The sequence below is a fragment of the Ursus maritimus genome, unplaced genomic scaffold (genome assembly GCF_017311325.1).
Source record: "Ursus maritimus isolate PB19 unplaced genomic scaffold, ASM1731132v1 scaffold_6, whole genome shotgun sequence".
NCBI lineage: Eukaryota > Metazoa > Chordata > Mammalia > Carnivora > Ursidae > Ursus > Ursus maritimus.
The window spans coordinates 55,358,563-55,383,945 of NW_024426774.1; the positions used below are offsets into that span (position 1 = coordinate 55,358,563).

The 25,383-nt window shown below is 39.8% G+C and overlaps 1 protein-coding gene across 5 annotated transcripts in view; it reads right to left on the reverse strand.

Annotated features, from left to right (window-relative positions):
- Nucleotides 1–4,964: 4,964 nt before the first annotated feature.
- Nucleotides 4,965–25,383, reverse strand: part of AFTPH (aftiphilin) — a 65,384-nt gene continuing 44,965 nt past the window's right edge. Inside the window, exons 6-11 of one of the 5 annotated variants that reach the window (XM_040623409.1) lie at nt 24,090–24,212; nt 17,920–17,980; nt 16,295–16,378; nt 12,308–12,431; nt 7,070–7,192; nt 4,965–6,100 (exon numbers count right to left, since the gene is read on the reverse strand). In XM_040623409.1, coding sequence (XP_040479343.1) covers nt 5,956–6,100; nt 7,070–7,192; nt 12,308–12,431; nt 16,295–16,378; nt 17,920–17,980; nt 24,090–24,212 — 660 coding nt within the window. In that variant the 3' untranslated portion in view covers nt 4,965–5,955. Of the gene's footprint in view, nt 6,101–7,069; nt 7,193–12,303; nt 12,432–16,294; nt 16,379–17,919; nt 17,981–24,089; nt 24,213–25,383 lie in introns of those variants that run through there. The other 4 variants (XM_040623410.1, XM_040623411.1, XM_040623412.1 and 1 more) reach the window with 4 other exon arrangements.

Consider the following 25,383-nt stretch of genomic DNA (forward strand, 5'->3'; position numbering starts at 1 on the left):
AAAAAAAAAAAAAAAAAAAAAAAAAAAAAAAAAAAAAAAAAAATCTGGGGTGGGAAAGAAGAGTCCAGATTTCACTGAAAATGAAGCTTTCCAGAGCTGCTGACTAAGGAGTTTTCTTTCCAAACATCTGAAACAGCAAACAGATTGTAAATTAAGAGGGAGTTACAAGATAGTAGCTGCAGGGAAACAACGCCTCCCTGTTCCCTGGGCCGAGCTGTGGCTGCCCCGCGGCCGGGCGGCCGGGAAAGGTGACTCGCCAGGCCCGGGAGGGGGACCGGGGCGCTGGAGGGTCCGCCACTGGTAGGAGGTGGCTGGGAGAGCTCTGGCCTCTCCTCGGAGCCAGGGAGAGCGGTTCCTTCTGACAAGGGGTGCAACGCTGGTCTGCGCCGTTCTCTGGAGCCGATGAATGAGTGACTCCCACCCAGATCACAGTTCGGGCTCCCACGGCAACCCAGCAAAAATAAAGGGAAGCAAATCGTAACCCATCAAACATGCTTCCCACGGGCAGAGCGTGAAGGGGGGAGCTGGACGGTCCTTGGGCCACGCTTCTCTCCTCCCACAGAGTAAAAATACTGATTTCAGTGAAATGTCTGCATTCGGTGGAGGCTTGAATTTATAGGGGAAGGCGAGCCCTGGGGTAGGTTGCTCTGGCGGCCGTCCTGCTGGGTCTGGGGTCCTGCGGCCAGGATGGCAGCCCGGGCCTGGAACCACACAGTCAGAAGCAATGCTCCCCACCATGCCCGCCCGCCACCAGCTCCGGAACGCAAGTCCTGCTTTGGATAACAGGACAGAAGAGAAGGGGTGGGGTAAAGGGGAGAGCGGATGGCCCGGGCAGGTTGCATCATGGAGCATGCCGCCAGGCATCCTCGTCCTGTCCCTGGGGGGTGGGGGGTAGTGACTGTCAGCGTGACCTCCCCTTTCAGGGCTCTCCAGCTTTGTCTGAGGACCCAACGGTGTGGTCATGTGAGCCCCTCTGAGTCACATCGGGCCTTGCTCAGAGACTGGGAGGCATCTTTCCTGATTTCCCATTTCCCAGAGAGCCATCTGCTCGGGCCCGCTTTGGGAAATGGTCAAGATGATTCTAGGTTTGGGAGTATCCTCGGGAGCCGTGTCCATTTCAGCCAGGAGCCGCTGGTGGTGTAGGCTACAGAGCTGTGCCCCGGAGTGGCCCAGATCCCCATGTGTCCAGCCCCTACTTGCTGCTCGCCCGAGGCAGGGATTGAGGCAAGGACTGAGGCAAAACCAAACCAGAACAAATAGCTTTTGACAAAATGGAAGCCGCAGAAGTTTGGTGTAGTGTTTGGGGTTTGCTTCAGAGCTTGAAGGGTTGAGTCAGTGGTCAATAGAATAGGATATGTTTTGGAAAAAATTCAGATGGGGCTCAAGGTGGGGTTTACAGTATTTGCAGGCAAAGGCAAGACACAGATTCTGGAAGGATCCCCATCCATTTCACTGAGAGGCTTATGCATAAACTGGTTTAGGAAGCAAACCAGGTGAGAGTTCGCCTACGTGTCAGGCACTGTGCCAGCGCCAGGGGGACAAATCTGGGCCAGACGCTGACCCTGCCCTCAAGGATCTCACAGCCTGCAGGAGCAAGAAGAGCAGATGGGTCATCCTAAAGCCAGGTGACAGGGGCAGTTAACAGCCCCTCAGCATGCCAAGAGGCTGATACCCTGCGGGAAGCATTCAGCCTTTGGGATCAGACTTGGGTTCTAGACTCTTCCTCTTCCTGGCCGAGTGACCTTGGGGACGTGACATCATGTCTAAGTCTTGGTTTCCTCACCAGTGAGCTGGAGTCAGGTACAGTTCGGGGACTTCTTAGGGTTCCTTGGGAGGATTTGGGGAAAGTGTGCACGAAGCTCTCGTGTCTGGGCTCAGGAATGCTCGTGATCAATGTATGCCAGGTTTATTACGAGTGTTACATTATCAGAGAGGTTTGCTGAGCACTCTGGGAGGCCGGAGAGCGGCTCTGTGGGGTGAGGGGTGTCCGGGGTGGGGGGTGCTCAGAAAGGCTCCCAGAGGGAGGGGTGCTGGCTGGCTGGTGAGGAAGAGCTTTCCCGGCGGAGGCGCTAGCCCGGGTCGGTCCCCCGGAGCCCAGGGGCAGAGAGAGGACGATGATCTCAGGTGCCGTGTGCTCACACACATCATGCCAAGTGATTGGGACGCGCTCTTCTCCGCGACAGCCCAGGCCCAGAGGATCAGCTGGGACAACGGATAACCGACACGGAAGGCTCTGGAGGTCAGGCTGACTTACTGTCGGGAACACGACCGCGGGAGGCTGTGGGGACCCTGGTGTCCACTCGGTAGAAGTCCTGCTGGTCAGTGCTGGCCATCCAAGCAAGCACGGTTGGCGGCTGTCTTGGGAGATCCGGAGCTCACGCGAGGTCCCCGCGAATGTTCACGGCCGGCCTGGCCAGCCCTTCAGAGGGGAGACGCAGGAGAGTCAGGAAAACGGGGTTCAGGTCCTGCCTCTGCGGTTACAGATGCATGATGCCGTGAGTCAGTTTCCGGTGTAGACTTCCCACTGCCTCAGCTTGCAGAAGGGACTCATCCGTGGCTTTTTCGAATGTGTAATCGGCGACAGCCCTGCCCCCAGCCTAGAGGCCCGGGGCGCGAGCGCCGTGCGGGCACCGCGGGGCCAGCGCGCCGGGCTCCTGGGGCGGCTTTCGGGCGCCCGACCGGCTCGCCTTCCAGCCCGAGGATTCTGTGATTCTCCGAGGTTTCTTCCTACCCTAGTTTTCAATTCTGCAGACTCTGAAGTACTGGAGACTTAGAAAAGGGATTTTATTCAACATCCTACCGCTGATTAGTGGAGAACTATATTTAGAAGACACGACTCCCAGCCTAATCCGGTGTCCCTTCTGCCTCCCCAGGCCGCCCCCTGCCACCGTCCGTGCTGTCTTAGCGCGCGCTCCTCCCGGGTCTCAGCAAACCTGTGCTGCCCTCTATAGATGCCTTTCCCTTTTACAAGAAAACACCAGAAGCCAACGGATCCAGCCCGAGACAACGATCCCGGAATTCCTTCCTCTAGGTCTGATGAGCTCCGCGAAATGCTGTATGAAATGTGAGGTGAAAAGAAGGCCCCGCTTTGCCGTGGTCCTACAGCATCTGTCCTCGCCTTCTTACTACTAGAAGCCCGTGTAGGTGGCGGCCCAGAGTACAGCTACTTCCCTGTCTCTTTTGTAGCCAGATACGGCGCTGCGACAAAGTTTTGGCCACGAGGTAGTCATTAGAAGTATTTTGATTACCTTATGGAAAGTGTTCTCAACGAGAGGGAGAACGCTCTTCTTCGCTCTTCCTTCGTCGATGGCGGGAACATAGGCATAGTGGCCGAACCATCAGCAGCCACCTTGGGCCATGAGGTAGACACTATGTGTGGGTAATGGTGGAACGACGAAATGACTGTCAAGAGCTTCAGTCACTGACGATCTTCTGAAGCCCCCTCACCAGCCCTAGACTGCAAGAGAAATGAACTTCTATGGTTTAAGCCACCACTGCCACGTTTCATCAGCTCTGGTTCTTGGCTGTAAGACAGCGTTATCTTGTACATCACTAACCGAAAAACCACTTCGGGTGAAACGGCTGCCCCTCCGATTGTAGGGCACTTTCCCATCTCAGAGAAGTTCAGATGTGACAGAAGTATGAATCTTATTACATGGAATACAGTATTTTGGGTTTTTGTTACAGCCAAACCTAATCCTAACTGATTTAAGAAACATGAGGGAATGAAAAGTGGCAATTTCTAAATAAAGACCATGATACTCATGTAGAGGGAGGAAAAAGTTTCTATATAAAAGAATGACTCACAAAAATAGTAGTGACACATGACTCAATTTAGGGACATTTCTCCTATCCTTCCCAGTCTGGCTTGGATTAAATGGGGACTTACGTATGGCTACTTGGATTTGGCCATCAAGTGAGTGGAGACTCTAGAGGATGAGTTGAGCCGGCTTTAAGGTGTCGAGGACACAAAGCTGATTGCTAAACCAGTCGTCACTGTGTGTGACCGGCTTTTAGGGTCTCTGCCTCTTCAGTGTCTTCTCCCCAAGTCTGCAGGGTCCACCTGGCTGACTTTGAGCAGGACAAATGGTCAGCTGCTGTGTGCAGCCAACGGGCTCTCCCTTAGCCGAGACCCAGAGAGGCGCCTGAGGCCTTCCCTCACCAGCCACTGTTACTGCTCTCTCGTGCGACCGGAGCCCTGGTTTGGGGCGAGCACTTCTGGTCCTCGAGGCGAGTCCCGACTTTAACCCGTGATAGTCCAATACTGATGTGCCTGGTGTGATTAAAACATCCCAGGCCAACAGGACAAACAAAAGGGAAATCTGGCTTATCCAAACATGGCTCTAAGAGGAAATATCCATTCTGTGTGTCATTGAAGCAGGGTCACTTTCATGAGGAAGACCCACTTGACCATGTCTAAATAATAACGCAATTCCTTGTTATTTTACAGGATCCTTTCACCTGTGATTGCTTCTTGAACCTGCTGGGACTCTGGGGGCCGTCACAGGTTTTGCCGACTCTACGTTCTGGTTACCATTTATTGACTCTTTCCTCACGTGACAAGTGTTTCACATTTATTATTTAATACATCACCGCCACAGGAAGGCAGTATCATTCCCATTTTCAAGTTAAGGCTCAGAGAAGGTGATTAATATCATGTATGTATTTACTGGAAAAGAAAAAAATTCCCTAGAAATGCTCACTTAACTTTGCCAGTTCTGATGAAGATACATTATAGTGAATCATGGGAATTTCTTTTATGATCTCATGTTCTACATAAAAACAGCTCACCTTAGTACTGATCCAGTTCCTACGGGCCAGATCCTAATTCCTTCTGCTTTCAAAAACGTGAGGCCCGACCTACCAGATGATTTCCTCTGGACTGAAATACATTAAAATGGAATAAACCTTCACATCCAAATTCATCAGATTTTCCCTGATACCAAAGTACAAAAACACCAGGCTAAATTTCTTTTAAATTATTTTATTTTTGTGTAAGCTAAAAGGAAATTTACACACTGAAATCTCAAAAGACCTTGGGCATGCACATTAACCTTGTCAGAGGTTCTTCTACGTGTCTTTCTTTTTTCCATAGGAATTTCCCCAAACATTTAAAACCCATAGTTTTTACTGTATATACAGCCTAAACCATAGCAATCTATGATTATGTCATTTTACACTGTGCAAAATCCTCAAAAAATAGTGGTACGATAAAACAAAAAAATCATTAACAAGTAAATTTCATTGTAAGACATTCATATAATTTGGTCCTTCTCCAAACCAAACTGATTTAAAACAGACACAATCTCTTCAAACCCCTCCAATCAAGTGCTGACAATGATCCACACCCCGTTAATACAAGAGCAAGCGATCAAGTACCTTGCAAAAGGTCACACGGCAACGTGCCAGACTGAAAAGATTAAAAAAGAGCGCAAAAATGTTAACAAAAAGTCAGATCTGAAACAAACCCACTACACATAAAATAGAAAAAAAAAATTAAATGGGGACTTTGGAGCTTACTTATGATAGCAAAAGTAATTCAACATATGATATGAAAAATAGAACATTCAACGCAATCTGAAAAGACTGAAGGGGATTTCACAGACAGTGGAGATTTGAGTTTTTAATTTTCTTTTTTTTTATTTCAAAAGTTTTGTAAGAAGGACACCACCAGTGTATTTCACAAAGACATAAATGTATACACCCCAGCAACACAAAAAGAATAAATCTTCAAAAATGTTCACCCCCGATTATTTACATTTTTTTCTAATATAAATTTAGGACTTCAGTATGTAAATAAATATACATTACTATGTATACCTTTCTAGTGCGGCTTACCAACAAATCAGCTGAACTTTTTTTTTTTTTTTTTTAATTAGAGCAGGTATGCTTTTGATGGTAGGTAGGGGAGGGCTGGAGGGAAGGAAAAGCAATTGAAATTGTCCAATTCAGTTATCAGTCGGCTTTCTCTTGGGACCTTGTGGAAGGTGTTAACGTGGCCGGGAACATCAACACCTTGGCATGCATGAACGTTAAGTCCGGAAGGCTAGCGATCACCTTGATGGCTTCTTCACTCAGGTGCTCTTCTTTTTTCGGTTTCCTATTGACAAATGAAAAAAGAGAAGCGAGTTAATGTGACTTTGCTGTGGGTCAAACGGGAGAAAATCCACTCTCAAGGTAGACAGTTATCGATCTGTGGGGACTGCTCTGCCAGGTCCCGCACCTCGTAAAACCTCTGCGCGAGCTTCCTGTGCGAGACGCCGAGCGTCTTACAGGGACGCGTGCTCCCCAGTTATGCGTGCTCCTTACTGCCGGCACGGACGCACAGACATCCCACGTACCCACGTACAGCTCACAGATTGGCTTAAGGCTGAACATCGGCCCGGGCACACTTTTAAAATGTTACTAAGCAGAAATATAATGCCGGGGCCCTAATAAAACTTCACCCAACCGGATTTCCCCGACCCCGTGAAACTACCAAAATTACTTCAACATAAAACAAAGCATGTCTGGCACAAGACCGTGTAAGTCATTCTAACCTCGGGCTTTCTTCGTCCCCCATGGGGAATTCCAGGAGAGAAAGCCCTCGGCTCAAAAACAGCAGTCTCGGCCCCGCGGGGACGCAGACAGCAGGTCCAGGGGCAGGAGCACGAGAGCTGGCCGCCGAGGCCGAGAAGGCACACAGGCAGGCCGTGCTCGGGGAGAGGGGAATCTCGGAACCCCAGGGGTTCTGCAGACGAAGTACACTACTCACTGCTCTCGGTATTAGAGGTGAGCAGTTCAGTGCTAGCACAGACAGGAAGGACTCCTCTCCAGCCAGGGCTTCCCACATGGCGAGCTGCGGAAATGTCAAGTGAGCCTCAAATGTGGCTCAAATTGAACACGTGACTGTAAGCCAACCTTGATTTTTTCCAGGATGTTAAATATATTGAAAGAATAGTTGCGGTCATACAGATACTAATTTTTAGACCAAAGTTCATTTAAAATTGTTGATTCTAAAAAGCCCAATTCTCTTTTATGGTAAAATAGCTGGTACTACATCAGGTGTGACAGAAGTGATTTCTTCTACCTCATTATTTTCTTTGTCGTTGGGATGGGGAACAGGACGTCAGGAGATGAAGTGAGAAGGGAAACACAGATATGGACCTTTATTTCATACCTAGACTCTTCTGTTATCACTTTTGAATTCAGGCTGAAATGAAAAGATTTAATAGAATGACAGAAAAATCAAGTATCAGAATTTTAGGACCGAAGTTCTTCAACAAGGGGTGGGCTTTAGGCACACCGAAACCATGAGACCAACCGATACTCAGTTCAAAGGTTTCTCAGAAGAATGGAATAGCAATCCAGTATTTTCTGCTCAAAACCTACAATTTTAATTGCATTTAAATGGTGGCAGAATTATTATGTGGATGTTTGATGAAGAAAAACCAGAGAGTGAAGTGAAAGACTGGGAGTGTCTGTATAACGGAAAAGGCCAGCCTCTCACCAATGGTCAATCTTAACATCACTGATGATGGAGTCAACCAGATTATTATGCAATTTCTGATGCAGTACAACACCTGTGCTGTGTTCCAGCCAAAATGTTTCATCCGAATTCATTAAACTTGTAGATATAATTTCTAGCTTACAGGAAATAAGGGGAAAAGAGAAGCATATTAAACACTTCTTGAAGGAAGCCGACAGATAAATCCTGAGGTGGGGATGTTCTGCAGGACATGTGGACTGATCTTTTTAATAAGCTACTGTTAAAACTGAAAACAAACAAAAGGGTTGGGGGTAGATAAGCTAGGCTGAAGGAGGCTGGGCAGACATCTGAATACAGCTTTGGTATTAGATGGAATTAAGATGCACTCTAGTTGACAGGTAACCTGAGACCACAGACTGCAGAGGTAAGTTCAATCCGGCATGGACTATAAAATCTCATTTTTGGTTAAAACAACACACATATGTATATATTTGCACAGAAAATGATCTGAAAGGAGTTATGTTGATCTGAGTGGTAAGAATATGAAACTAAGTTTAAATTTTTATATTTTCTAACTCTATAATCTATTTTACGGCTTCTGTAATAATAGAAAGTTATTAAAAACAGTAAGAAACAGAGAGACTCTTGACTCTGAGAAACAAACTGAGGGTTGCGGATAAGGAGGTGGGTGGGGGGATGCGGTAACTGGGTGATGGGCATTAAGGGGGGCACGTGATGTGCTGAGCCCTGAGTGTTATACACAACTAATGAATCACTGAACATTATATCAAAAAATAATGATGTACTATATGTTGGCTAATTGAATTAAAACAACAACAACAACAAAACAACAGTAACAAACAGGGGCACCTGGGTGGCTCAGTAAGTTAAGTGTCTGCCTTCGGCTCAGGTCATGATCCCGGGGTCCTGGGATTGAGCCCTGTGTGGGGCTCTCTGCTCAGTGGAGTCTGCTTGTCCCTCCCCGCTGACTCGTGCTCTCTCTCTCTCTCTCAAATAAATAAAATCTTAAAACAAAACAAAACACAGTAACAAATAAAATTGCACCTAAACAAACTTTCTCATTTGTGAAATGCAGTTGGGGGATGGGAAAGGAGAGCAAGGTAGAAGCTTTTACCCAAGCAATGGTTGGTAAAGATTACTCTAGACTTTCTACTAATGGCCTTACTTCAGAGGCACTACTTAGAGGCAACAGGACATTGAAAAAAAAGTTTAGAGTTGATAGTTTGTGTCTTTATCTGTAGTCACTGTGCGTTTATGTCATCTGGTTTTCTTGGAGTATAGGAAAAAATGCTTGTGGAGAATTTGAAAATAAAAAGTTGTCTCATGAACTTTTTTCAAATCCAAAAGCAGTGACCTAATTTTGATGTACATTCTCATTAGCTAAGATTTATCCTTTTTGTCAGTGGAATACAACTGAGAGTCCAGAAACAAACCTGTATGTTAATGAAAAATTGATTTTCAATAAGAGTGCCAAGATCATCAATGGGGAAAAAAAGAGTCTTTTCATTAAACAGTGTGAGGTATCCACATGTAAAAGAATGAAGCTGGACCCTTACCTTACCACACATTCAAATATTAAATCAAAATGGATCAAAGACCTAGGTGTAAGAGTTGAAACTATAAAACTCTCAGGAAAAAACCCTAAGTGTCAATCTTCCTGACCCTGAAGTAGGCAATGGTTTCTGGGATGGCAACAAGCAAAAAGTCAGACACAAACAAGCCTCAGTGAGAATGTGGAGAAACTAGAATCCTCACATATTATTGGAAGAATGTAAAATGGTGGCACTACTTTGAAAAACAGTTCAGCAGTTGCTCAAAATGTTAAACATACTGTTACCATATGACCTGGTAGTTTCACTCCCAAGAAAACAGAAAACATCCGTCCACACAAGAACCTGTACATGAGTGTTCAGAGCAGCGTTAGTCACGACAGTTGACAAGTGAAAACAACCCAGGTATCCATCAATCGGTTAATGGGTAAGTAAAATGTGCTATAATCACACAAAGGAATATTATGCATCCATAAAAAGGAAGGAAAAATACCGACACACACAGTACCATGGCCAAGCCTGAAAACACACTAGGAGAAAGAAGCCAGGAACAGAAGGTCACATACTGTATGACTCCATTTATATGAAATAACCAGAACAGGCAAATTCCTAGAGACAGAATGCAGATTGGTGGATGTCAGGGGCTGGGAAAAGTGGCAGATAGCAAATAATTGCTAATGAGTATGGAGTTTCTCTCTGGGGTGATAAAAATGTTCTGGAATTAATGGTAATGGTTGTACAATGCTGCTAACATACTACAAACCACTGAAATGTATACCTGAGAGGGTGGATTTTATGGTATGTGGATTATATCCCAATTAAAAGGTTAAAAAAAAAAGACAAGAAAAAGACGTATGTATCCCTTTTGGCAACTAGTTGTTTGGCTTGCATAAACTTGAGTCAGAGGTCTACTGCTACTAACTAGGTGGTCACCCACTGAGTAAGATAAGAAAGTAATTTTTCTCTGTATTAGAAAGGTAAAGCCAGAAGAAGGAACTATTTTAAAACTAAGATCTTGCATTTCTTTAAAAAGTAAGAAGTTGCTTTTAACAAGCTGTGTAGGGAAAGAGCTGAGCACACGCACACTTCTTCCTACACACGTAGCAAAGGCACTTAGAAAAGAGTCTGTGTTTGTTATGCGTCAACTTCCTCTACCTACACCTGGGTCTCTTAACCCTGCGGTACCCTACAGTCACTCTACCTTCTGTGTGTTGTCAATAGTCAAGATTTTGCCAAGCTTTACTTCTGTAGCTTATTTTATTCAAAAACAAAAAGAAAAATAGAACAAAATGTAAAAACAACAAAGACTCTGAAATTTTCTGAAAGGATACATGCCATCCACCTTTGTCTTCCCTGTACAACTGAGAATCATTCATGGGGACATTTTACAGCATTACCTTCTACTTGTGAATATTTGCATTTCTTACCATTTTCAAATAATTAACTCAAAACAAAATACAGAGTTGGCAACTTTTTTTTTCTTTCCCAGTCTGTTGTGTTTTAAAAACACAAAGCTGAACAGACACTAGAGAGCAATTCAATGCAGTTACGATACTCACCTTAGCATACACACAATGGTTCCAGTTCATTGCTTAATAGTACAGAGTAAGGGAAACAATGAAAATAATTTCTTCAAGTGACAGTTGTTGTTCAAGTTCCCTGGTATACACAGGATGTGTCAAGGATGAGTTAGGAATCAGGAGAGCAAGCAAGCTAACAATGTGGTGTAGGGCTCCTCCTAATGGCATGAAGACTGAACTCTCACCACGGGACTTGGGAAACTACCACAGTACGTTCAGTGAGACTGCAGAAGGAAAAAGGTAACAAAATGGTAGGACTGTCCTTAGAAAAGGTTGTCCTAAAAATGGCAGGGAAGGCCCAAACAATAAGAGCATCAGTATTTTTTTTTTTTAAGTCAAATGTGCAGTAGCTTTTGGCTAACGTATATAGAAAAAGTGGACGAGAAATTTGTATGAGAAGAATTTTGATTTGAAAACATGATTTGGGGAGAGAAAAAATTGGAAAGTGAGCAAAAAGAATCCACAGAGGATTCATTTACAAATAGGTTCACTGAAGAGGAGGCTTTACCAGTGCCAGGAGGCCCTACCACAAAGAGAGGGGAACACGGAGAGCAAGAGAGTCCGCGGTGCGTGCATGCTGTCAATTATCCTAGGGAAAAGCGAAGGGTATCCGCAGTTGTAAAATAAGTAATACTGCCTCTTCATAATCATGAATATTAATAATAATACGTATCTGTTGAATGAATGGATATTTAAGCACCCAATACAGTTTGAAAGGCAATGTGATAATTCAAACCAAAGTTTTAAGACTGGTAAGAAAATAAAGGCTTTTTAAATGGCTGTTTCTCTATGGAAGAATTGATTCAAAAGATAAGTGTGAATCTGACATGGGAACAGAATGTATTTATTTAGGAGTAAGGGCTATAAGACTTCTGCCAAAGTGGGCAACTAGCAGTGCTGATGAACAACGGATTTGGAACAGGGAAGTCGGTGCTCCTATCAACCAGTATTTGCTCCCGCAGTAGTGATTTCCTGGTTCACAGTGACTACCTCCTAGTAGGAACTGGCCTATTCTTATGGCCAACACGTCAAAGTAATGGCTTACTGTTCTTGTGCTAAATTACATAAAACTAAAGGTTTCCCGGATCTTGAGCACAGGGCCCAAGTGACATTCCTTCCATCTGGTTCCAACACTGCTTTTCTAAAGGCCACATCCCTGAAGGGCCTCCCAGAAAGCTTGGCAAAACAAGGCTTCACATCCCAAATCAGAGGCGCTGCACATCAGCAAAAATGCAGAAAATAAAATAGCAGCCATCGCCTATTCCAGCTTAGGTCAGGAGTAGAAAGGTTAGCCTAAGGGACTCTGCGAGTGTGAAAGTGGGTTCCTACAGATGGTCACCTCAGTGGTTATGAAGGGAAAGAGGGATTGTTTCTAAAACGGCTTATGATCTCGATACCTAATCAGAATTCTTCTCTACAAAGTTTGGGGGTGGGGGGTAAAAAGAGAAAACCACATCTGTCAGCCCCTTCCAGCCTCTTAAGAAATAGCTCTGCTCTAATAAAGTTCGTAATTAAACATAATTTGATAACTGTTTTCTGAAATTAGGCATCATCTACTGATTTTTATAAATACAAAGTGAATTTTAACACAATATATTGAAATAGTGTCAACTTATTTGCTTTCCCATTTGGGCTGTTTTCTTTAACACAGAATTCAAAACAGGGTGTGATGACCACTAGCTGTTTACCTGGTAGATGTGCTTGTCTTCTCTACGGTGGACATGAGTCTTGCAAATGCATCAGTCACTCGGAGGCTTGATGTGGAGATTTCCAGCTTGGAAGTTGTTAGCTCGTACAACTCTGGATCCACACCTTACAGTATAAAACGACAGTCAGTGAGGGCAAGCCGCAGCGCCTTCCTCAACCAGCCACGATCCAAGATGCAAAAGGCACTCATTCTGTAAACATCTGAGTCTTTACGAGCACAACAGTCTTTAGACTACTGCAGTATTGCATTTATTTTTAAATTATAGATTCCACCTTTCAGAATTTTTATAAAGTAGGAAAATACTTTTAAAATCTCACTTTGGTATAAAAACAGCCTTAATTCACCTAACATTTATGTAGTAGATATCATGCAAATACTTCTAAAATTTCTATCTGCTGTAGAAAATTCTCTCAATTTTGGATGAGCGATACGAAAGTTATCAACGTTTTATAGAGAGCGCACACGATTTGTTATAGGATACCTCAATGTTTAAATGGACTGATTAACCTCATTTTTGAAATTTTCTCTCCTTCTACACCCCTCTAACCATTTTATCTCCATTACACTTTCTTCCACACCAGAAGATTTAGAAGCTAATCTGAAGTCTCAAATATGATAAGTGACTTGGTTAAATGTATTCTGACCACCTGAGGACATGAGATACTACTCAAAGCATCAAATTATTACTAAAGATAAATTATATACATTGCTCTTTCTTCAGGTCAGAAGTAGGGAGGGTAAAAGAGTCCCAGAAAACATAATAAAAGCACTACTTTTAGACAAAATGAAAACTGTCTCAAGGGTTAATTATACTTTATGGTCTCATATCTGACCTGGTTTTAAGGAATTCAAAATGAAGCAGAGTTAGATTTATTTGACTTCACTAAAATATACATATATATTTTTATATCTCCCTTGAATATAGATTTATATTAAATAACAATGACTACAAAAACACTGAAAAGAACAAATATTTTCAACTCAAGCTCAACTTTGGAGAATAGAGACTCAGATTAAAAAAAAATAATCCTCTACTCTCTATGGTACCAGTAAATTACTCGAGGTAACAAGTTTGGTAGTTTCAGAGTAGAGCAGAAAAGTAGACTGTAAGGAAGAATGTCTTATAGTTTCATCAATTTTTACTTATTATTTCTAAAAAAGCTCTGATGATCGGCAGAGAAAATTATATATAAATGTAAATACTAACGTTATTAACAAGTTTCCCCCTTTTAAGATATTTTAAGGTTAAGAAAAAAATCAGGCACTGCCTTCTATTAACGAACTTTGCAGATGACTGGCAGATGTGAACACAGACCTCAGATGTTTATAGAAATCAAACAAGCAAAAGCAGCTTCCACAGTTATCATGTCCAACACGGGAGGAAGGCTATAGAAAATGTTTGTTGACTCTCCCAAGTTCTTAATATTTCATTAAGGCACAGTTTCAAAAAAATACTTAATGAGGCCCTTTCTTGGTATCTCTGTAAGGATACAGGTTTCAAGTAAAATCTAAAAAATTGTAGATGCCTGGAGGGGACCAAATGAACCCAAAGTACCTCCTTCCTCCACTGTGAAAGGTTAGGTTCCAAGTAACCACAAAATTTAAGCTGATGTCTACTATATAGTGCAGAATAAACTGCATTCTGACTGGCAACAGAAAAGTGGTAGTAAGAATTTGGATGGGTTTGTAAAATACTGGATGTCAAAGAATAAAGTGGGAGATTAAAAAAAAAAAAAAAGGTAACAATAGACCCAACCCCCCCTTGCCCCAAACAAATCCACCACCATCACAAAAAAACCAAACCAAAAAACCCCAGGAAAGTACCATAACTATATTTTATATTTTTCAAAAACAAGATAACTACTTACTCTACACTAATAATTGGAGAGTAATTTTCTTAAATGGAAGAGTCTGCCTTTTTTTTTTTTTAACAGAACCTTAATGAGGCATAGTTTAGTTACATAACTAAAGCTAGCCAACCAAGTTCTATGCCAACCTCCTAAGTCTCACACACAAAATAATTAAATAACCGCAAGCTAAGACAAAATGACTTTCCCAGAAACAAGTCAGAAAGAGTGCAAGCAAGTGGTGAAATGGAATACTGAGAAAGGTGTTGATACCTGTAGGTTGATGGTAAGTTTTAACAAAACCCAATAGCAATAAAAAGAAGCCAAAGCAAATTTATAGTAATCAAGTTTATACAGCAGCTAGAGCATATTAATGAAAATATGGAACAAAAATACTTCAAAGGTTCCAAAGTAACGAGGACTGCATTTGAGCATGCTAAATTTCACTTCCGTCACAACTCTACGCTTCTGAACCACTTGCTCTTCTTGAAGCTGTGTGTACTGAGCTTGGTTATCACGTAATTTCTGTGCTTCTTTACTTGTGTTCTTATTTGAAATGTGACCAAAAATTAAATTTAAACCAGGTTTTAGGTGTCCAAAAATAGTGACCTCATGGATATTACAGCACGGTTCATGACAAAACACATCTGGGAGCAAATTAAAAATGGGAGTTTGGTAATTCATTCTCGGGAATACAGTAATAAGGAAACTGATACACAAGTGTTTGTTGTCTTTTTCCCCCCAATTAAGTATTAAAAACAGCTAATTAGGCTCACCCCGGTCATTCCACAGCTCAAATGTATTTAGAAGTAATTTGAGTAAATAGTAAAATATCATTTTGAGGTCAATACCAGACACAGATTGGTTTTTCATACACTTGCAAAATCTTGGAAATAATGAAAATGATAACCAGGGGCTTAGATCTCAGAAATCCAGTCATTCTACCAAATGGCCTTGGAACTTTCTTAGAGCAGGATCACATTTCCATAACCAGATTTTGGAGAAGGAGGTTCTGGGTTCCAGGCTCACCCTTCTCTGACCCCATTTCCCATCATGGCTCCTGAACTGCTGGAAGTGGGTGGCAGGGTATCAAGTGGAGGAGAACAAAACCAGCAAATTCTCAGGAACCAGGCTGGCTGTGTAACTGGCTGCTAGTGGGGACAGACAGGGACCCTTGCTATGCGTGCTAGGCATCGGCATCTGTACAGCACCCCAACAGCTGTCCGGTGATCAATGGGCATGATTACCAGATCACAAGGAGGGATGACAGGGACTCATTAAAATCATATCAAATAAAATGTAAACATAAAAATGCCATTATATTTTAATCTTTTATTCAGTTAAAAAAAAAATGACAAAGTACATTAGTCCTTTGGTCAATAAACTGAACTTTGCAGGGCTGAACATTAATTTAACAGGCACTCCAGTAAGTTTTAATTTCTAGCTTTTAATATCTCATAGCAATTATTTTCTACTATTAACTTCTGTAACATTTCTTTTTTCTCTGTGGAAAACTAACAGAATACTTTTTATTTAGGAGCTACATAAAAACTACATAATAAGTTCTATGTGGGACCTATATAGAACTAAGTGCTAGACTCTACCACTGTGGAACCTAATTATACACTTACCATTAATAAACAGCTAACTGAATACCCGAACCGGTAGAGGTTCTATTACCACAGGCACTACAATGTAAAGTCATCTTCGTATACTAAAATATTCTTCTATCTCTAAACCTGTATTTTTGTCAAATGGCTTTATAGAATATGCTTTCAAAAATAAGCATATAAAATATCACATTTTCCATTTACAGGAAAAAAAAACCCCCACAAACAAACCCTGCCTTTAACTGTCTGAGGACATTAGGGCTACTTTATTCCTAGAAACTACGTTCAGCTCTGACTGGTACACTGAGAAAGCTTTCCTTAAAACACATTTCACAGAAGTCATTTGTTATAGTCAGATACTAAAAAATAACAATAGACAGATAAAAGAAAAGTATTAGAAAGATATTATAGAGAATACAACTACTTGTTTCCTTGTTTATAGGAAAGTCAAGTGATGTGGTCATGCTTTTAGTAATTAAACTAGAATTGTGGTTTTAACACTCTGCTGACCTGGGATTGTGGTGCTGCTGCTAGAGCTACTGTCATCCACGGGCCCAAAGAAATCAAGGTTCAGAAGAGTGGAACCTCCACTAGCTTGAAATTCAGTGACCGTGTTGGTAGGCAGCCACACAGAAGGTAAGCCAAGGGAGGAGGGGTTATGTGTAAAAAGGGGTAAGACACACACTTGAACATGCAGGTTATAATTAGTAGTCATTACATATTTTAAAATCAACATTAAAACAATGTGTACAGTATTAGTTTTTCATTACTAAGGACATTTCTAAAGTAACAATTTAATAATTCAATGTACATTTTCTCATGTACAAAGTAAATAATTTAACACTTAGTAAGGTTTTAGTTAGGAGTTCAGTTCTTTCAATCAAAACTCAAAGCCATACCAGAAAGACCAAGGGGAAAGTGTACCCGTTAAAGGGAAACAATACTTTAATCTCAACCCAACAGTGAATCACTGTACATGCCCAAATCAATCTTCCATATTAGTAATGTTGGTTTCGAATTAATGATTTTTAAAAAGTGACAAAGTTGTCAGTTTCAGGACACGCACCGATACATTAACTTGGTTTAAATTAAAATAACATTACTAAGGACTGTCATAACTGCCCTACCCTGCTGTGCAACCTCAAGCTGTACTGTTCCCCTTTAACTCTGAGACAGTAATCAGAAACAGCATACAGTTTTAAAGAAGTTGTTTGTTAATAAAAAGCATGATGATTTGACTGAATATTTGAGACACCAGACAACAGCAAAAGGTGCATCCAGGCTTTCCTTCAGCACTGTTATTCAATTGGACGCTTTCCAGATGTCCCAGGACCCCCAGTCTAAGGCAAAGCTGATAGAATGACAGGTGTCTTAGACAATGGCTCAAATAACTTATCAAGTATAAGGAATAAGAATAATTGCATCTTAGGGTCCAATTAAAATCTGTGGTGTCAACGCACTGGAAAACTAGCATTTTGTGTTACTTGTTTTAAAGACCCACATTACTAGGATAAGTTACTCCTTTTTCAGGATTTTCTCTTGAAGTCATGAGAGAAACCAATTATTTCTGGAACTACCTACTAGTATTTTGAGATAAGTTTTAGAAAAGGATCATGAAAATCATTCATTTTCCATTTGCATAATAAGTGCTCTATAAAATATTATTAAATCTGAAAACTACTTTGAGTCAATAAATATGGATCTATTTGCACATTGTTTTTGGTTATATAATTGTGCTTTGTGCTTTTTTAAGCAGCCTCTAGCCACAAGACTTTGCATCCAAGAAAATTCCATAAATTAAAACTATAGAAATGAATTTCAAGTAAACTGGTCCTATCTAAAATATCGTTTCAACTACTTAGATATTTGTAAAAAATAAAGAAGCTTGTTTTTGACTTAAGATAAAGAAATTAAAATTTTACCTAGCTACTGCTACCTACTTATGGACATTAATACTGTTAATAATAGTAACAGCTGTTTTTTTGAGCAATTACTATTCAGAAAGAAAGCCTGAATTTCCAAAGATAAGAAGTTATGTTCAAACAAAAAAGGAAATCAGCAGAGAGAAGTCTGTCTGAACTTTGTAGCTTTCTTAACTCTAGCTCTGGTGCTAGAGGCTCTACGGAGAGACGTACCATCTAAAGGGTTAGTAAGGCCACTGCTACTCCAGTCAAACTGGACGGGTGGTAGAGACTCCTAGAGTTGAAAACCAAAAAATCAAAATTAATCAGTACAGGCTGTAGCAACATAAAGAATCCTTAAAAAAACAAAACCAAAAAAATAAAAACTATTATAGCAATATCATTAGGCAATAAAGTACCTAAAGACAAAATTGGGATAATTTACAATTTCAGAAGGTTACCTAAAAATATGAACACAAACTGAAACTGAAAAATTGACAAACAATATAGCTTATTGATATAAAAAACTGTCTTTGAGAAATGGAATTCACTTTACATTTTCAAATAGATTTTTATGGACTGATTCTATGTCAAGATTTCAATCTATTCTCAAGTTATGATTTATACAACTGGCCAGATTATAATTCAAATAATAGGGAAAAAATCACTGACTTTTATTACTAAAAAGTGATCTACTTTATATTAAATGACTAGCCACTTAAAATTTCTCAGTGGACGGTCTAATGCAATAGAGAAAGTACCATACTAAAAATGAGATTTGACTTATTCAAGACCAAGTAACTACTAAATAACTAGTTGTATGACCATGTGTAGCTTAATTTAGTTGGTCTCTTTGTACATAAAATGAGAAGGTTTAAAGTCCAAGGTCTCTGGTTCTTTACAATTTCCCAGATTACAAGAAAATTATGGGCTAGTAAGAGGAACTACATTTATATAAAAAAAAACCAAGTCAACTTTAATTACTTATAATCAACATCAGAATTTAATTTTTAAAATAATGTACTTAAAAGTATACTCAGAGCTCATTTGAATAGTCTAGGTTTTTAAATTTTGTTGACTGCCAAACACATAAAGATAAATTGAGCAAATGATTCATGTAAGATGGAAAATAATACAAAACATTTAAAAAATGATCACTGTTTTAAGAACAATCTTAACAAGAAAAAAATTGGGATTCCTGATTTTCTTTCTTCTTTTATTTTGGGGTAGTGTTGACATCACTTACTGAAATAGCCTGTGTTCTGATAAACTCTTAATACCAACATGTTGCTTTTTTTTTTTTTTTGGTATTGCTTACCACTATGCTTAATTGTAAGGTAGGTACTATTAAAACTTTACATTCATTTTTTGGTGTGTAGATAAGACTTGTTCCCTGTAGGAAAGGAGCATGAATTGGTTATTTTTGAAAGTCTAATCCCATGATATTATAATACAATGGTCTTGATAACTGGGATACCAATGACAGGCATGTTACTATTATGCATTTAATCTTTCTTAAATCAGGTCAGGCCTGGAGGTTGAGAAGGGAGGTACAAACAAAGCAAAATCCTCACATTCGTGGTTGCCGGGGGGCGTTAGGGATAGTTGGGTGTGGGGAGGGCTTATTAAGAGAGTTCTTTATGGTGATGGAAGAGTCATGTATCTTGATTGTGGTGGTGGTTACACAAATCTATCCACATGATAAAATGACACAGAGCTATACACACATAATCAAGTCATATCCCTCATTTTGATACTGTGCTATAATTAAGATGTAATTAGGGGGAGAAACTGGTGAAGGATACAAAGCATCTCCTCTGTATTATCTTTGCAACTTCCTGTGAATCTATAATTATTTCAAATAACATTAAAAAAATGCTGGTGGAAATCTAGTTTATAATTTATCTGCAAAACTGATAAACATTTAGAAAAGATCTTCTTTAGCTGATCTCAAAAACAAACAAAAAAGTCTGTTTCCACAGATTCAACTCCTATTATTCTCCTTAGAGATCAGTGAAACCTTTAGTCCTACTGAATCCTGACTGGATGGACAACACCCAGGTTTATGCCATAACAAAATTTCTGGTTAAATGGAGCAAAGCCTTTTCATTAACATGTTTTATCTAAATGATGTCAAGTAGCTGGTTGCTTAGAAATATTTCAATGATTTGCTGGAATTTTAGATTCTTATACAGGTGTTTGGCATTTTGAAGACATAGCCGATATTAAAATACTGAGGTGCTAAAACACAAATCAACATTTAATGGAAATAAGACAGAAGTAAAACAGAAGACCTTAGCAATTGTAAGCTAACTAATGGCACTGGGGAGGAGGGCTACTTAGATGAAAGCACTGAATGAAGCACTTAAAAACAACCTCAAGCAATGTGGCATAAATGAGCACTAGTGACTAGAATCACTAAGGAAGAAAAGGTCATGATAAAAAAAAAGCAAAAACACTGTATGTCAACTAACTGGAATTTAAATAAAAACTTGAAATAAAAAAAATGAAAGGAGAAAAATTAAGTACATTTGGATTTATCCCTAAGTATTTCATGGTTTTGTTGCTTTGGTAAATAACATGCTTTTTATTTCAATTTCCAATTGCTTGTTTTTAGTATAATAGAAATATAGTTCATTTTTATATATTGATCTGATATCCTGAAATTTTGCTAAATTCACTTATTGGCATTACTATCTTTTTTTTGGTAAAATTATTGGGATTTTCTATGTAGATGATCACGTCATTTGTGAATAAAGACAAAGAATGTGATTAAAAAAAAAAAAAAAAAGCGGACCTCCTCCTCCCCCCAAACCAATGGGGACTAGAGATCATAGACTTGGGTTCTAGTCCTAGCTGTACCACTGACTGATGATTTTGGGTACATCATTTAGCCGTTCCAAATACGTTCTCTAAGTGTAAAAAAGCACAATGCCATATAATCATTTTTTTCTTTCTTCTAACTTTAAAATTCTGGTTCACAAATGAAAGAGCCACATCAGGTAGCCTAAGAGGAAATTTGCTAAGTAGTGACTAGCTGGGTAACTGCTAGCCAGAGAGCTGACTCTGCTCAGCAGTGGATAAAGTGTGGTTAAGATACTGATCTTACTAAGAGGGGAATCAGTAATGGCATCATGAATAATGGGACCTTGAAATACAGTGAATCAAGATTTTTTTTAAAAAACAAAACAACAGAAGTATCACTACTGCTTTTTGCCCATAAGCTGTCTTTTCAGGTAAAAGTATCCTGGCAAAAACACCAGGAACAGTTGTTAGTAAGTCATCCAGCTCCTAACCAAGAGATGCAATGGTTACAAGAGTAATGAGTACAAACTAATTTGGAAGAAATTATAAAAATCCAATGGGCATCAAAACTGAGAACAGACAGATCAGAAAGCAGGCAGTCATAATGAGAATTAAACAATGATGCTAAGTTTGAGAGTCCCTGTTAGTGGTGCCAGTATAAAAACATAAAAGCAAGGTTTGGTGCATGGTTAACCAAAAAAAAAAAAAAAAAAAATTATAAACAGATTTTCCTTGACACATTTTGCTGAACTTCCAGCACTAAAGGTTATGGCTGTTTCTTCTGGATATTATGATTAGTGGGAAGATGTAACAGTATTACTGCACGGCCAAAATGTAAAGTAAAAATAATATACACACTAACTGCCAAAGAATAGTGGTAAGAAATACTGGTTTATATAAAAAGAATCTTACAATGCATTTTAGATGTTTTAAAAATATTTTAACCTGATTCAGGGGTATGGAGTCAAGCAAAGATCATACAATTTCATGAAGAAGGTCAGGCATTTCAGCACAAAATTCTGATATAAATACTGAAATGTTCAGTTTAATTGTGTGTATGTTAGAATGAAGACCTAGAGAGGCTCAAGTTGAATCAGAAATATGTTTGAACGACTTCCACTGGGAAATATTATTTTCACTGGTTCCCAAAAGAGCCTAAAGTGAAAGCTAATGACGATCACAAACTACCACAAAAAAAGAACAGAATAAACTTTTAAAAAATTACACGTAAGTATTGGATTAACAAGAGAGATGTGTGCACTAAACAGAAGGATGTGATTAAGAAGTTTTCTATATAATTAACAAGAGACCAAAGTTCCATCTTCCAAGAAAAAAGTTAGATATGCTTAAATGCTACTGAAAACTTCTATACGTGCCTATGAATAGGGGGACAGTAGTCTTTTGATTATAAATATAGAGGCGTGTGTGTCCACGTAGAGATAGCGGCAGCTAAACACATATATGGAGCTATGACTAACCTCCATTAAATTAATACACATTAATTTCCATTAAAATTTCCATTAAATTAATATTTTTTATTAGATCATCTAGACTTCTAGTCTTTTATAATTAAATTCTATAAGAAAGGTGATAAATACGAGGTGTGACTAGAATGAAATATATGAGATTGATTTAACCAGCTAGGGGCAAAAATGACAGGTGAGAGCCATCTCTGAGAAAATAAGCAATAGTTTATGGGGCTGTAACACAGAGAAGTGCTTGGATGGGGGAGAAGGGGAGGCGGTGGTGTCAAAAGCAAAACTAGCAATGAGTGGCCCCAAGTAAAGAACGGCTTCATTTTCAGTAAACAAACCAGGTAGTTTGAACCAGGCAGTTCAAATTACTTTCTTAACACCCAGCACTGCTTGGAGAAAAATGTTGCTTAAGGCCAAGCTGGGAATGTGTTGTGGGAGAAGTAATTCTGAAATCTGCTTACGTAGGGCAGGCCTGGGAGGGGAGCTGATAGCCAGAGAACAATATAAGGGCAATGAAAGGAAGATAACTAAGGACAGAGCCTACCTACGGAGACAAATTTGCCCAAATCTCCTGGCCTGCTGCCCAACCATCAACAAGGCTGGGCATTTTATGCTTCAGGCCTCCTTGCCCACTATTTCAGTGCTAGTAATAAATTGGCTTCAAAGGGATGTTTAAGCTATGTTCAAGTGTAAACCAGTGGCACAAACCAGTAGTATTAGATGTTCCTTGAAACACACATGAAAGGGTAGGACTTTGCTTTATATCATTATTTTCTAAAGTATATTCTTTAAAATACTAGTTCTATGGGTGTTACGACTCTTTCCTCTGGTCCCTGCAGAGAAGGGTCCTGTGGCCAAGTAAATTTAAGAAATAATTAACATGAAATAGGGTTATTCACTGCAGGATTCCAGAGTCCTTAATGTGTGTTGAGAATCTCCAAGGACGGTTACAGGGTATGATATGAAAAATTTTCCAAACTTACTTCCCCTTGGAACCCTTCTTTAGTGGAGCAACTCTGGGGATTAATGTTCGATGGAACACACATTTTGGGAACAGCTGTCCAAATACACATTTTTGTGTTAGAAAAAACTGAAGATGATATTGAAGGTAAGAAGTGACAAACACGGCAAATGTTTTACAAATGGTAATGTTCACTTAAAAATATTAATCTTCTAAAAAGAATTCTTAACCAGCACTGTGTCAGTTTCTAATTTGATGTGGGAAGAGTATGCAAATTTTTTCCCAGATAAAATGTGAGGGGGGGATGGCTCTGATAATAAACATATTAGACTGAAAAAAAAATTTGTGCTTAATGGTGCCAAGGAGGTAAAGGATAAGAAAGGTAGGACAACTTTTTTTCTTAATCCAAATAATGTTTTGTAAAATGCCACATCCTTTTCAACTTAAGTAACACTTTTTTTTTTTTTAAAGATTTTATTTATTTGACAGAGAGACAGCCAGCCAGATAGGGAACACAAGCAGGGGGAGTGGGAGAGGAAGAAGCAGGCTCCCAGAGGAGGAGCCAGATGTGGGACTCGATCCCGGAACGCCAGGATCACGCCCTGAGCCAAAGGCAGACGCTTAACGACTGCACTACCCAGGCGCCCTAAGTAACACTTTTATTCAAACTCTCAAAATAGTTTTTGATGTAATAAACACACCTAATTTTATTACTTTATAAAATTTGCAAGCTTCAGAAAAAACACACATTAGCAGATTTGAAGAGCTAGTGTAAACGCAGTGTTTCCCAATTATTTTGAAAATCAGTACTTACCAGATTGGTGTGTCAGTAATTATGATCATACAATGTTCAAGCTGTAAGGGATTTTTAGAGATGCCTGCTTCAAAGTCTTCATTTTATAGGTAAAGAAACTAGGGCCTAGAAAGATTTAAAGGACTTACCCATAACCAGCGAGTTCTCAAATTGTTCCTTTTTTGAAAATTAAAGATAGCTTGTTTATTGTATTCCAAGGGATGTTAATAAGTAATCAAAATCATGTCCATCATTAAATCAATTTTTAAAATATTTTAAGCTAAAAGTTACATATTACAGGAAACACTGTGTCTGGACATATGTGTGTACACATGCATAAAGGTATCAATACACATACAGATATTTTTACCTGGAATTGGTCAGATGTACATGTGTTCATTTCTGGTGACACGGTGTTTGTCTGACCAATGGAAGCAATTTTTTCTGCAGCAGATAGTGGTTTCAATGGTTCCTTGGTGGGCTCTAACATACCCTGAAAAAGGCATATTAGCCATTAGTGGAAGAGGGGGAGAAATCAACTCAAACTTCATGAGAAAGTCCATCTAGCAGAAAGTAAAAAACCAAGTCATTTGGAGAGTACTAAAGACAAAAAGGAACTATTCTTAAATTTTGTTTAGAGATAATCTTCTAGCACTATAATGAAAAATGTTTTACAATAGTATCTTTGGAATCCAAACTTCTTAAAGTAAGACCTTGTATTTTAAATCTGACTGGTTTTAAAGTGCCTGGTTATCACTGTTACACAAAGTATAAGCAATGTGGCTCCGGCAGGGGTGGGGAAGAGGCGAGCACCACAGATTATATCCAGGCCCTGAGATTCCAACAATTTTATGATGTTTCAGACACTGAAACTACAGAAAAGGACACCCTTTGTACCCTCTACACCATGCTGGTGCTTGGAGAAGTGAGAATTCTAAAACATGTCATCTCATGTGATGATGTCTACATGCTTCAATGTAAATTTAGTATTTGATCCTATTTCCACTAAAGGATGGTAGCCTTAATACTTAGTTCCTGGACTAGGAAAGCAGAGACACAGCCATTTCAGAGGCGGAAACACCTAACATGTTCCTCTAGGTGTGTTACAAATCTAACACACTTTTTGAGTAAGAAAGGCATTCAGGGTGCAGGTAGAAATAAAGAAGGAAAAAAAAAAACCCCAGCATTTTGTATCAATACTTTACGAAATACTAATAATAATGGGTAATTCACCAGTTAATGGCCTGAAAAAAAAAGCTAAGCTTTAATACATTTTAAAATAATACTCGATAAACTCTTGAATATTTATCAACCAGACCACACAAAAGTCCTCCTTTACTGGGGGAAAAATATCAAAGCGGCTAAGACAGTAAGGTCAGAATCTGTAAATTTCTAAAAACAAGTTTTCAGGACAATCCCCCCTCTTCTCATAAAATAGGGCAAATGCTAACTAAAGCAATTTACAGATTCAATTCTTAACAATGGTACTTGTGAAAGGCTTTACTCCAGCGGCTTGAACGAAAATAAATTCATGGTCTAACTCAACAGCTTATACATTATACAGGCTTTCTATCTAGTGCATCTTATACAGAGAGACAACGCATTCAGCAACAATTCCCAGCCTTAGCTGACTTTTCCAGTGGGAACTATCCCTTAATTCAGTG